General features: G+C 51.9%; 1 protein-coding gene across 1 annotated transcript in view; it reads right to left on the bottom strand.

The window, feature by feature from the left end:
• The window catches only part of eps15l1a (epidermal growth factor receptor pathway substrate 15-like 1a), a gene marked incomplete at its 3' end in the record, with an annotated part of 26,098 nt that extends 15,004 nt beyond the window's left edge, over positions 1-11,094 (bottom strand). Inside the window, 14 exon segments of the mRNA XM_084459104.1 lie at positions 629-714; positions 1,188-1,208; positions 1,475-1,537; positions 2,544-2,700; positions 3,623-3,780; positions 4,385-4,624; positions 5,208-5,267; positions 5,572-5,697; positions 6,853-6,918; positions 7,291-7,386; positions 7,750-7,797; positions 9,472-9,561; positions 10,054-10,095; positions 11,056-11,094. Coding sequence (XP_084315230.1) covers positions 629-714; positions 1,188-1,208; positions 1,475-1,537; positions 2,544-2,700; positions 3,623-3,780; positions 4,385-4,624; positions 5,208-5,267; positions 5,572-5,697; positions 6,853-6,918; positions 7,291-7,386; positions 7,750-7,797; positions 9,472-9,561; positions 10,054-10,095; positions 11,056-11,082 — 1,280 coding nt within the window. The 5' untranslated portion in view covers positions 11,083-11,094.
• Between the last annotated feature and the right edge of the window lie 375 nt (positions 11,095-11,469).

Raw genomic sequence — 11,469 nt, 5'->3', positions numbered from 1 at the left:
TAACGGGTGAGAACAGAAGATTGATCAAATGCACACAGTTAATAATGGATGGAGCTGAGAGGAGAGGAAGGATGGGTGGATGGATGAATAGATGAACTAGGGGCTAGGGCTAAGGGGGGGTATTGGGATTGGGCCTTACTGTCTGTCTGAGTGTACCGTAGTAGTGTGGTTTAACAAAGTGAGGAGGAAGAGGAGGATGAAGGTGACGTATGAAAACACAAATCAACACTCACACACAGGAGAATGCCAGTTAGTGTGACGGGAATTCATAAAACACGGATTATACAAAAAACGCAGCATGCAAACTAAACACAAGCCCTTCAGAAAAGTGTTTGTTGTTCCTGACTAGGGTTCCCTGTCAGCGGTCAGCCCAGGGTCTTAGTGTCCACCTCTCAGACAGTATTTGCTGGAGCAACACTGGCCAGATCGGAGCAAAATCGACCGTAATAATCCGAATTAGTATTTTGGAAGTATGATAATCGATTAGATATTAGAGAGCTACTGAAGTAAGCAAGCAAGCAATAAACAAAAAGGATATTTAAAACTATTATATTTTCCCCTCTACTCTGAGTATTACGGTAATTCCACTCATTCCGGCCCGTCGACATCCCCGGCGCTCGCGCCTCACCTCTGCAGCTGAGCTATCTCCTGACTAATGTCATCCAGCTCCTTGATGCCTGTGAACTCCCCCGACCCCACCGAACTGGAGCTGTCCTGTAGACGGACAGAGATGAGGGGAGGGGGAGAGAGAGAGGGAAGGGAGGGAGAGAGAGAGAGGGAGAGAGAGAGGAGGAGTCAGCTAGTCCCACCTACATAGGAGATGATCCAGGATGCCACACCAATCAGAGGAGAGAGGAGGAGAGAGAGAGGGGGAGGGGGGGGGGGGGCGCCGAGAGGAGAAAGAGAAGGAAAGAGGAGAGAGTGGAGGAGAAAGGGAGGGGCGAGAGAGGGAGGAACACAGTGGAGAGAGAGGGAGCACGTGGGAGAGGAGCAACAGAAGGGCGGAGCTCGGGGTTTCAAAGGTCAAAGAGGTCTGAGGAAGGTCACCACCACCACCCCATCATCATCATCATCATGGGGAGGTGACGTCACATGACTGGACACGGCACTGGAGGAACACTCTCACGAATGCTTCTCACTGCTTTAGGAGTCGGACTAGCAGCCCCAGAAAGCATCAGTGTACCTACCCACAGTCTGAACACCAGCGCCTGAGAGAGAGACAGAGTTAGCGATCCGCAGCGGCGCGGCCGGGACAGAGAAGAAGAGAGGTGCGGTGAGCGTCTAGTAGGGTCTAGCTAGCCACCAGGGCTGGACAGACAGGAGCAATCAACACACAGAGCCGGGGGAGGATTGAAAACCTCCCAGACGATCTCTTACGACCACTGATTGGCCACTATGGCTTGGAATCTCCCACCTGACTGACTGACGACCGTTTCTACTGGTTGCGCAGAGACAGGAAGAGGAAGTGACTCACCCGTCTCATCTCGGACAGAGCAGCCATCTCCGAGCTCACGGGCGTCATGTAGCCAGACATACTCTGAAGACACAAGGCATGGTGGGAAAATGTATCATTAGTCAAGGGTTGAGGGTTAGGACAGGGGGGTGAGGGTTAGGACAGGGGGATGGGGGGTGTGGGGTTAGGGTAAAGTTTTGGGTGGCACAGCAGGGGTGCCCCTCTCAAAGAGGGTGAGGTTGAGGGAGAGGGTCAGGGAGAGGGTCAGGGGGAGGTAGAGGGTGAGGGTGAGGGAGAGAGGGTGAGGGAGAGGGTGAGGGAGAGGGTCAGGGGGAGGGGGAGGTAGAGGGTGAGGGTCAGGGTGAGGGGGAGGTAGAGGGTGAGGGTCAGGGAGAGGGTCAGGGTGAGGGAGAGAGGGTGAGGGAGAGGGTCAGGGTGAGGGAGAGAGAGGGTGAGGTAGAGGGTGAGGGAGAGGGGGTGAGGGAGAGGGTCAGGGTGAGGGAGAGAGGGTGAGGGAGAGGGTCAGGGTGAGGGAGAGAGGGTGTGGGAGAGGGTCAGGGTGAGGGAGAGGGTTAGGGTGAGGGAGAGGGTGAGGGAGAGGGTCAGGGTGAGGGAGAGGGTGAGGGAGAGGGTCAGGGTGAGGGAGAGGGTGAGGGAGAGGGTCAGGGTGAGGGAGAGGGTCAGGGGGAGGGGGAGGGTGAGGGTCAGGGAGAGGGTCAGGGGGAGGGGGAGGTAGAGGGTGAGGGTTAGGGAGAGGGTCAGGGTGAGGGAGAGAGGGTGAGGGAGAGGGTCAGGGTGAGGGAGAGGGTCAGGGTGAGGGAGAGGGTGAGGGTGAGGGTCAGGGTGAGGGAGAGGGTCAGGGGGAGGGGGAGGGTGAGGGAGAGGGTCAGGGGGAGGGGGAGGTAGAGGGTGAGGGTTAGGGAGAGGGTCAGGGTGAGGGAGAGAGGGTGAGGGAGAGAGTCAGGGGGAGGGAGAGAGAGGGTGAGGGAGAGGGTCAGGGGGAGGGAGAGAGAGGGTGAGGGAGAGGGTCAGGGGGAGGGAGAGAGAGGGTGAGATAGAGGGTCAGGGGGAGGGTCAGGGTGGTACCCACCGGCACAGGAGTGCCCCTCTCGGAGGGGGGGATCATGTCGGGGGTGAGGCTCTGGGGGGGGTCGACGCCCTTGATGACCCTCTGCTGGATGAGGTACATGGCCAGAGAAAACTGCTCTCTGCTCAGCTTCCCCACCTGCCTGGTGTCTGACAGAGCCCTGGACACAGGACACACGGTGGTCAGACAGACAGACAGACAGACAGACAGACAGGCAGACAGACAGACAGGCAGACAGGCAGACAGACAGACAGACAGACAGACAGGCAGACAGACAGACAGGAGAGAAGCAGTCAGTCAGGCGGTCAGGAGAGAAGCAGGCGGTCAGGTGGTCAGGAGAGAAGCAGTCAGTCAGGTGGTCAGGAGAGAAACAGTCAGTCAGGAGAGAAACAGTCGGTCAGGTGGTCAGGAGAGAAGCAGTCGGTCAGGAGAGAAGCAGGCGGTCAGGAGAGAAGCAGTCGGTCAGGAGAGAAGCAGTCGGTCAGGTGGTCAGGAGAGAAGCAGGCGGTCAGGTGGTCAGGAGAGAAGCAGGTGGTCAGGTGGTCAGGTGAGAAGCAGGTGGTCAGGTGGTCAGGTGAGAAGCAGGTGGTCAGGTGAGAAGCAGGTGGTCAGGTGGTCAGGAGAGAAGCAGGCGGTCAGGTGGTCAGGAGAGAAGCAGGTGGTCAGGTGGTCAGGTGAGAAGCAGGTGGTCAGGTGGTCAGGTGAGAAGCAGGTGGTCAGGTGGTCAGGAGAGAAGCAGGCGGTCAGGTGGTCAGGTGAGAAGCAGGTGGTCAGGTGGTCAGGTGAGAAGCAGGTGGTCAGGTGGTCAGGTGAGAAGCAGGTGGTCAGGTGGTCAGGGGAGAAGCAGTCGGTCAGGTGGTCAGGGGAGAAGCAGTCGGTCAGGTGGTTACACACAGACGGTCAGACGGTCAGGCGGTCAGGGGAGAAGCAGTCGGTCAGGTGGTCAGGGGAGAAGCAGTCGGTCAGGTGGTCACACACAGACGGTCAGGCGGTCAGGAGAGAAGCAGTCGGTCAGGAGAGAAGCAGTCGGTCAGGTGGTCACACACAGACGGTCAGGCGGTCAGTCTGCCCTCCTCTCCTACCAGATATGAGCCAGCAGGTTCTGAGGAAGTCCTGAGTGCATGAAGATGTCCTTCACTTCCTGTCCGCTGACAAACCCGTCCATGTCAGCGTCCGTCTTCAAGAAGATGTCGTCATAGCGCCCCCTGTCTGTGACCGGGACCACCCAGTTGACGGAGTGCTAGAGAGGACAGGGAGACGGACGCCTCGTCATGAACGCCAGGACAGAAAAACACAAACTACTACAGTATATGCATCCTGTTGTATCTAATGATTGCTGCGGTGTGTTCAGTATGTGTGTGTGTGTGTGTGTGTGTCTCACCTGTGTGGACCTGAGTGTGTGTGTGTGTGTGTGTGTGTGTCTCACCTGTGTGGACCTGAGTGTGTGTGTGTGTGTGTGTCTCACCTGTGTGGACCTGAGTGTGTGTGTGTGTGTGTCTCACCTGTGTGGTCCTGAGTGTGTGTGTGTGTGTGTGTCTCACCTGTGTGGACCTGAGTGTGTGTGTGTGTGTGTGTGTGTGTGTGTGTGAGTGTGTGTCTCACCTGTGTGGACCTGAGTGTGTGTGTGTGTGTGTGTGTGTGTGTGTGTGTGTGTGTGTGTGTGTGTGTGCGTGTGTGTGTGTGAGTGTGTCTCACCTGCGTGGACCTGAGTGTGTGTATGTGTGTGTGTGTGTGTGTCTCACCTGTGTGGACCAGAGTGTGTGTGTGTGTGTGTCTCACCTGTGTGGACCTGAGTGTGTGTGTGTGTGTGTGTGTGTGTGTGTGTGTGTGTGTGTGTGTCTCACCTGTGAGGACCTGAGTGTGTGTTTGGGGGAGAGGCTGCCGGCGCTGTTGAGGGAGTTGATGCTGCCGTGGGAGGGGGTGGAGCGGAGGCTGTCCCTGGGGGGGGGGCTGGCCGCCAGGACGGGGGTGGAGCCAGGGAGAGACACTGCACACTTCTTCCTCTTGGAGGGAGGGATGAGGGAGGAGGGGAGGAGCGGGGGAACAGGCTCCTTCTCCAGGGCCCGGTACACCAGGTGCATGGCCTGGGGGAGGGGGAGGGGGGAGGAGAGATGAGGAGAGATGAGGAGAGATGAGGAGAGATGAGAGGAGGAGAGATGAGGAGAGAGTAGAGATGAGGAGAGATGAGGAGAGGAGAGAGGAGAGATGAGGAGAGATGAGGAGAGATGAGGAGAGGAGAGAGGAGGAGAGATGAGGAGAGGAGAGATGAGGAGGAGAGAGGAGAGATGAGGACAGATGAGAGGATGGAGGAAAAGAGGAGCGAGATGAGAGGAGGACAGATGAGAGGATAGAGGAGAGGAAAGAGGAGAGATGAGGAGAGGAAAGAGGAGAGAGGAGAGGAGTATTGCGAGATGAGAGGAGGAGAGAGGAAAGGAGAGATGAGTGGAGAGATGAGCAGAGATGAGGAGAGAGGAAAGAGAGGAGAGGAGAGGGGAGAGGAGAACGGGTGAGAGGAGGAGAGAAGAGAGGAGTTATACGTAGTTACATTGATATTAGTGTTATTACCTGCATGTTACAGTGAGGTTAAGATGAAACAGACATATTGTAGTTTTATTTAGGTTTGTTTGTAAAGGTTGTAGTGATTGAAGAAGAGGCAGAGCAGCTTACCACAGCAAACTCATCTCTGTCAAGGTGGCCATCTTTATCTATGTCACTGAGATCCCACACCTGGTGCACATCAATACATAGGATTAGATCGTCATCGTCATCAATAATAATCATGTTCTAAAGCTGGATTCATAATGCAACAACTGACAGACAGTTTTAAGCTGTTTTAGAATATACGCTGGATTTTACATTTCTTCTACAGGCCTCCGAATTACACCAAAGTTATCTCGGTGAGTGAAACGTCTTATAATATGCCGTAAATAAGGACCAGGTTGTCAAAAACGAGCATTCTCCTTTAAGATGAGACTGTTTTGTAAGCAGGCAAAAAATCCTCGTAGTCGCTTTAAGCGTGGAGCTACCTCACCTTTCCCAGAACGTCGAGAGGAAGCTTGGAGTTGATGAGGACCGGCTTCACCTTCTCCCCGGACAGCAGGCCGCCGACGGGGGCCAGGCTCTCGAATATCCCGTCGAATTTACCCTTCTCCTCCGGCTGCAGGGAAACAGGGGGACACAGTTCAGACCGGCGTCCGAGGTCTGAAGACGCTCGGCAGAACAGGAGGGCTCCCCGTGCTGCGCTGACTAGCTGTGCTCAACTGTTCTATGTGCGGGGCGGCTGTAGCTGAGTTGGTAGAGCGGGTCGTTCAGGGATCGAAGGGTCAGCGGTTCGAATCCCGGCTCCGACTGTCCACATGTCGAAGTGTCCTTGAGCAAGACGCCTAACGCCAAATTGCTCCCAATGAGCAGGTTAGCGCCTTGCATGGCAGCTGCCGCCATTGGTGTGTGAGTGTGTGTGTGAATGGGTGAATGAGAGGCCATTGTAAAGCGCTTTGAGTGCCGCTAAGGTGGAAAAGCGCTACATAAGTGCAGTCCATTTACCATATAAAACCCGCGGTATACTCACAGATTCATTTCTAAAAGCAAGTATACCGCAGGCTTTCGAGGTGTCTGTCCACCTTCAAAGTGAGTTTTCTTTGAATGACCCTGAACCCTGGTCGAGTTGTGTCTTTATCAGCGTTAGACCCAGCAGCTAGTGTAGCATAGTTGTGTTTGGCTGAGATATGAACGGGACATCGGACGCAAAACAATGATTAGCTGATCGGCTACAACTGTATCAAACCCAGCTGCTTAAACAGGTGATGCACAATTACTTAGTGATATTCTCAGATGACCCCGCTGTTTTGGGCTTATAAAAGCCTGAGATCAGGATACATCACTTTCCCTCTCCAAAAGCTTAGCTTCAATTAAGATAGGATTCATTCATTAACAATGGTTATAGTTAGCCATAGCTTGTGACAGGCTGACACATGCGACAGCCCTGAGAATGACGTTGAAGGTCATTCCAAACAAGCGTTATTTTGACACCCTACTCCCTATGCCCTTCACAGGGCTCACTACGAAGGGAAGACACTCTGTAGGGTGTAGGGTGTAGGGTGTAGGGCGTAGGGTGTAGGGCGTAGGGTGTAGGGTGTAGGGTGTAGGGATCAGCCCTTCGGTTTGAAATACAGCCTCAATTGCCAACAAAATCCAACAGATGGATCACTATGTACACCCCCCACCCCAAGGGGAGTGAGTGAGTGTGTGTGTGTGCGTGTGTGTGCGTGTGTGTACGTGTGTGTGTGTGTGTGTGTGTGTGTGTGTGACTCACCCTGACCGCCCAGTGAGGCTCACTAGGGGGTGCAGCTGAGCTGAACGAGGGACTGCTGGTGTCCTTCTGCAAAAACAACATCACTACTTAACCAACCAATCAACATGCAGCGTTCAACAACCACCACCAACCACCACCAACCACCACCAACCACCACGCACACACACACACACACACACACGCACACACGCACACACGTCCTTCACTTCAACTTCCTTCCTAACTACTAAGAACACAAGTTTGTTAACAGTTTGAGCGCCTGATTATGAACCGTTATGTTATCACAATAAGAACAGTGATGATAACGTGTGTGTGTGTGTGTGTGTGTGTGTGTGTGACTGTGTGTGTGTGTGTGTGTGTGTGACTGTGTGTCTGTGTGTCTGTGTGTCTGTGCGTATGTGTGACTGTGTGTGTGTGTGTGTGTGTATCTGTACTCACAAACTTGGGTGCGGGGACGGCGAGGCCGAGGCCGGTCAGACTGACCTCCTGGCCGTTCTGAGCACAGGCCACCAGACGCAGCGCTGCAAAGAACCCCTGAGGACAAGTGAGAAAATGAGCCAAAACGAGGTCAGTGAGTTAGTAGCAAGAAAGGGATCAACGTCCGTGATTTGGGAGCATTTTGGTTATTATATATGAATATTATATATTAAATATTAATCGCAATTTTTAATCGCAATTACCATTTTGAAGCAAATAATCGCAATTATTATCTTTTGTCATAATCGTGCAGCCCTACAATATGTATTGTATCGTATCACAATGTGTCTTATCATGACCAAGGTATTGTGATACTAGCTAGCCCAGGGACAGGGACATAAAAAAAAACACACACACACACACACACACAACACACACACACACACAACACACACACACAACACACACAACACACTCTACCTGTTTGTCCAGGAAGCCTTTTCCCTCTGGGTCGGCCAAGTCCCAGATCTAAGAGAGGAGACAAACACAACTAGATGACTATCCAGATACCCTACACACACACCATCATCATCATCATCCTCCTCATCATCATCATCGCTGATCCCTCTAAACAGAGGTGACTGGTCTGGTCATGTGTGGGTGTTCAGGTGGCTGTAGAGGCCGATCCTTGATCCACAGGTTTTGTTGCAATGAGGTGCATCTATGGCTGGTTGTCATGGTAAAGGTAGTTGGGAGGTGGTGCTGGATCTCTTTCTCTGGTGCCTCTTCTTTCCTCCGCTGCAGGTTCCAGGTTCCACAGTTCAACACACTGGATGTGTATTCAGTCAGGTTTTCAGAGGCAGGCTAGTTTTAGGGCACCTTTTCTCGCCCCTTCCCCATGTGGGGGGAGCAGAGCAGATCCTCAACAGGGCTGCTCAGACATGGGTGCTGCTACCGAGATCCACAAACAAACACACACAGACACACACACACACACACACACACGCACACGCACGCACACATACACACAAGGGGTGAAAATTAACTTTTTGGCTCACGGTGAGTCACCTGCCAAGGGGACTGTAGATGAAATAAATCTACCGGCCAAGTATATATTTTTTCAGATAGCCTTCCGAAATCTAGTCGCCAATTGGAAATTTTACCTGCATTTGGCCGGTGGCAGGTGTTAATTTTCAGCCCTGCATACACACGTACGCACACGTACACACACATACATACACACACACACACACACATACACACGTACACACACATACATACACACACACACACTCCCACATCACCTGAAGTGGATGAAAGCAAGAGGCAGTAAAACAGACTTCTAAAAGCCGCCAGCTATACTGTACAATAGCCTGTATGTCCCACAGGGGAGCGGTTCCAACGGTAGTGCTCACAGTAATCACGGACGCCAGGCTAAGATGGCGGCCTGATAAACTACTCCGCTGTCTTGTCTCTCGGCAGCTTCCTGTGGGAGTGGTCAGGCTGCGTCCCTGCAGAAAGCTCCGGTTTCTCTGCCCTCGCTGCCGGGGGCCAGCGGAGACGCCACGACCGCATCGCGGTCACCGCCCCACTTCCTGCCTTCCAGGACGTTACGGTAAGCCCTCCGCCGTCAGAACGCAAGACGGCTCCCAGAAACTACTGATGTGTGTCGTGATGAACCACAGAACTTCCTGACCGTTGAATATAGATTTTCAGTGTAGAAAATTTGCCAGTGTTTCGTTTCAACCCAAGAACATTTTGTGAAGTCCTGCCTGGCCTGCTCCCCTCTATGACCTCCAGGTGTCTGAGATGGAGATGGAGATTGTTCAACGTGTGCTTGTGTAACGCATACATTTCAGCATGCCCAGGGCGGGGTTAGAGCCTGGGTCTCTCGGACGCGCCGACATTTGCGCCAACTAGGGACGGCCCTCTTGGAGGGACTGTCAGCGCTCCTTTGAGGAATGGGTTTCGCCAGCTACTCCAAACGTTTCACTGAGTTACACTTGTGCCTGGTCCTGTGTGCTTGGTGATTACTGTTTTTTTGCTTCCCTCTGGAATATGTAGAGAGTGGGTCGTATGCCCCCCTCCCTTGTTCTCTGTAAAGCGCATTGTGTTGCCTCTGGGTATGAAATGCGCTATACAAATAAAGCTTTGATTGATTGATTGATTGATGGTGACCCGGCTCCGAACGACAGGACCCACCTTCCCCAGCGTGGCGTCCGGCAGAGACGACTTCTTCAAGAACAGAGCCGCTTCTGTAGGGCCAACCCTGCCGGTGTTCCCTGGGTCAACCTGAGAACACACACACACACACATGTGCGCACGCACACACGCATACACACACACTGCAGCGTTAAAACCACTAGGGCGTCAGGTAACTACCGCTTCACATTCTAGGCAGCTGAGCATACAAAAAAACTGGCTCTAAGGGCTATCATCCTAGCTAAGTTAGCATTGCTTATGTCAGCACAGGGAAATTAAGTACTTGTTGAATTTGCAATAATGTAAATATAGCCTTGCAAAGTCATAAATGCTAACTAAAGTCATATGCTAACTATACTCATTTCCAAGTAGAGGTAGAGCGGGTCATCCGATGACCATAGGGTCGGCGGTTCGAATCCCGGCTTCCCCCTGTCCACATATTGAAGTGTCCTTGGGCAAGACACTAAAGCCCAAATTGCTCCTAATGAGCAGGCTAGAGCCTTGCATGGCAGCTGCTACCATCGGCGTGTGAATGGGTGTGTGAATGGGTGAATGAGAGGCCACTGTAACGATCAGTCTCACCTGTCTGTAGAAGCTCTCATATACTGGGTTCCCGCTCGACAACTGCAGGAGAGGTCGGTCATCCATTACAACAAGTCAAATCAAATGTATTTCTAAAACACATTTAATAACAACTCACATTGACCAATGTGCTGTACCAATCAGAGCAGGCAGTAAAATCACTCAAAAAGCTGCGGTGCTCTGGACCAGTTGTAGGCGGACACAACAGTTACTGTACCATCAACAATGGGCCACACCTCATCTTCCCCAATCAATAAATATGTGATGCATCTCCATCTGAGTTTATCTCACATTAGACAAGTGGTGTCACCTTTTCACAGGCTTGGTGCCTTGCCATGTCACTGTCCATCACTGGGAGAAACATACTGAATAAGCCTCACATGACACTCAATGAATACAAGCCAAAACCATGTCATCTGTTCTGGACCTGAATATCTTTGTAGTCTTACTTCAGGCTGATATTAGTCTGTATGGAGAGTCCTTGGCTTTGGTAGCCTTTGTTAGCAAGCTAACATGCATAGCTTTCTAGATAGACAATTATAACAACATAGTTATAACGTTACCAGACAATTTGATATCAACTATCAGCTATCCAGACAACAGCATCACTCAGAAGCTCGTCCTGGCCCAAAGAACTACAGCACCCAGCTAGCTATGCTAGGCTAACTCACCAGCTGTTCCATTGGGATAACGTTACCCTGGCTAGATAACGCCTCAGTCACCTTACATATAGCATCTTGCATATTCCAAGAACAGAAGACAAAGATTAGATTCCTTTTTTTCAATTTAGGAGGTATCCAGGGCAGCTAAACATCTGTGGTCATACTAGCTAGCCTAGCTAACGGGTCCTAGCTCAGGCCTTGTCCGTCCGGCTGTTCTCTATTCTCATTAGAGAGGCCCTTCTTCTGGCTCCAAACTGAATCCAAACCGCTGTCATTAGTGACATGTTGTGAGCTTGACTTGACCAGACTTCAACATCATCATGTATCATAAAAACGTTACCTGGGTGAGGGATGCGAGGGCCGCCATCTTCCCTGTTGCTGCGGGAACGAACACACACCCTCTCCTCCCTCTCTGACCCTTGCGCAACTCCTCTCCCATCTGTCATTTTAAGTTTTGTTTGTGTTTTTATAATTTATTTATTATTTTTTAAGTTCCTTGAGAATTGCTGTTGTTTACTGATTTGTTGTATTTGCTCAGTCATCATATTGTTTATTGTCATACCTTTCTGTTTAAAACTAGGCCAGGTCCAGCCTGGCTTTGGGCGGGGTTGGATTGATTGGTTAGTAGGAGGGAATCAGTTAGTCATGTCACTAAAATAGCTGTGAACTGAAATGATATAAAATAATATCTGTTAAATTAAGATGGGTCTTGTCACCTGGACACATCTGCTCCAATGCTTCCAATGCTAATCCA

Source organism: Borostomias antarcticus, assembly GCF_949987555.1.
Source record: "Borostomias antarcticus genome assembly, chromosome: 26".
In the NCBI taxonomy this organism is placed as follows: domain Eukaryota; kingdom Metazoa; phylum Chordata; class Actinopteri; order Stomiiformes; family Stomiidae; genus Borostomias; species Borostomias antarcticus.
This window is presented reverse-complemented; position numbering and strand designations above follow the sequence as displayed.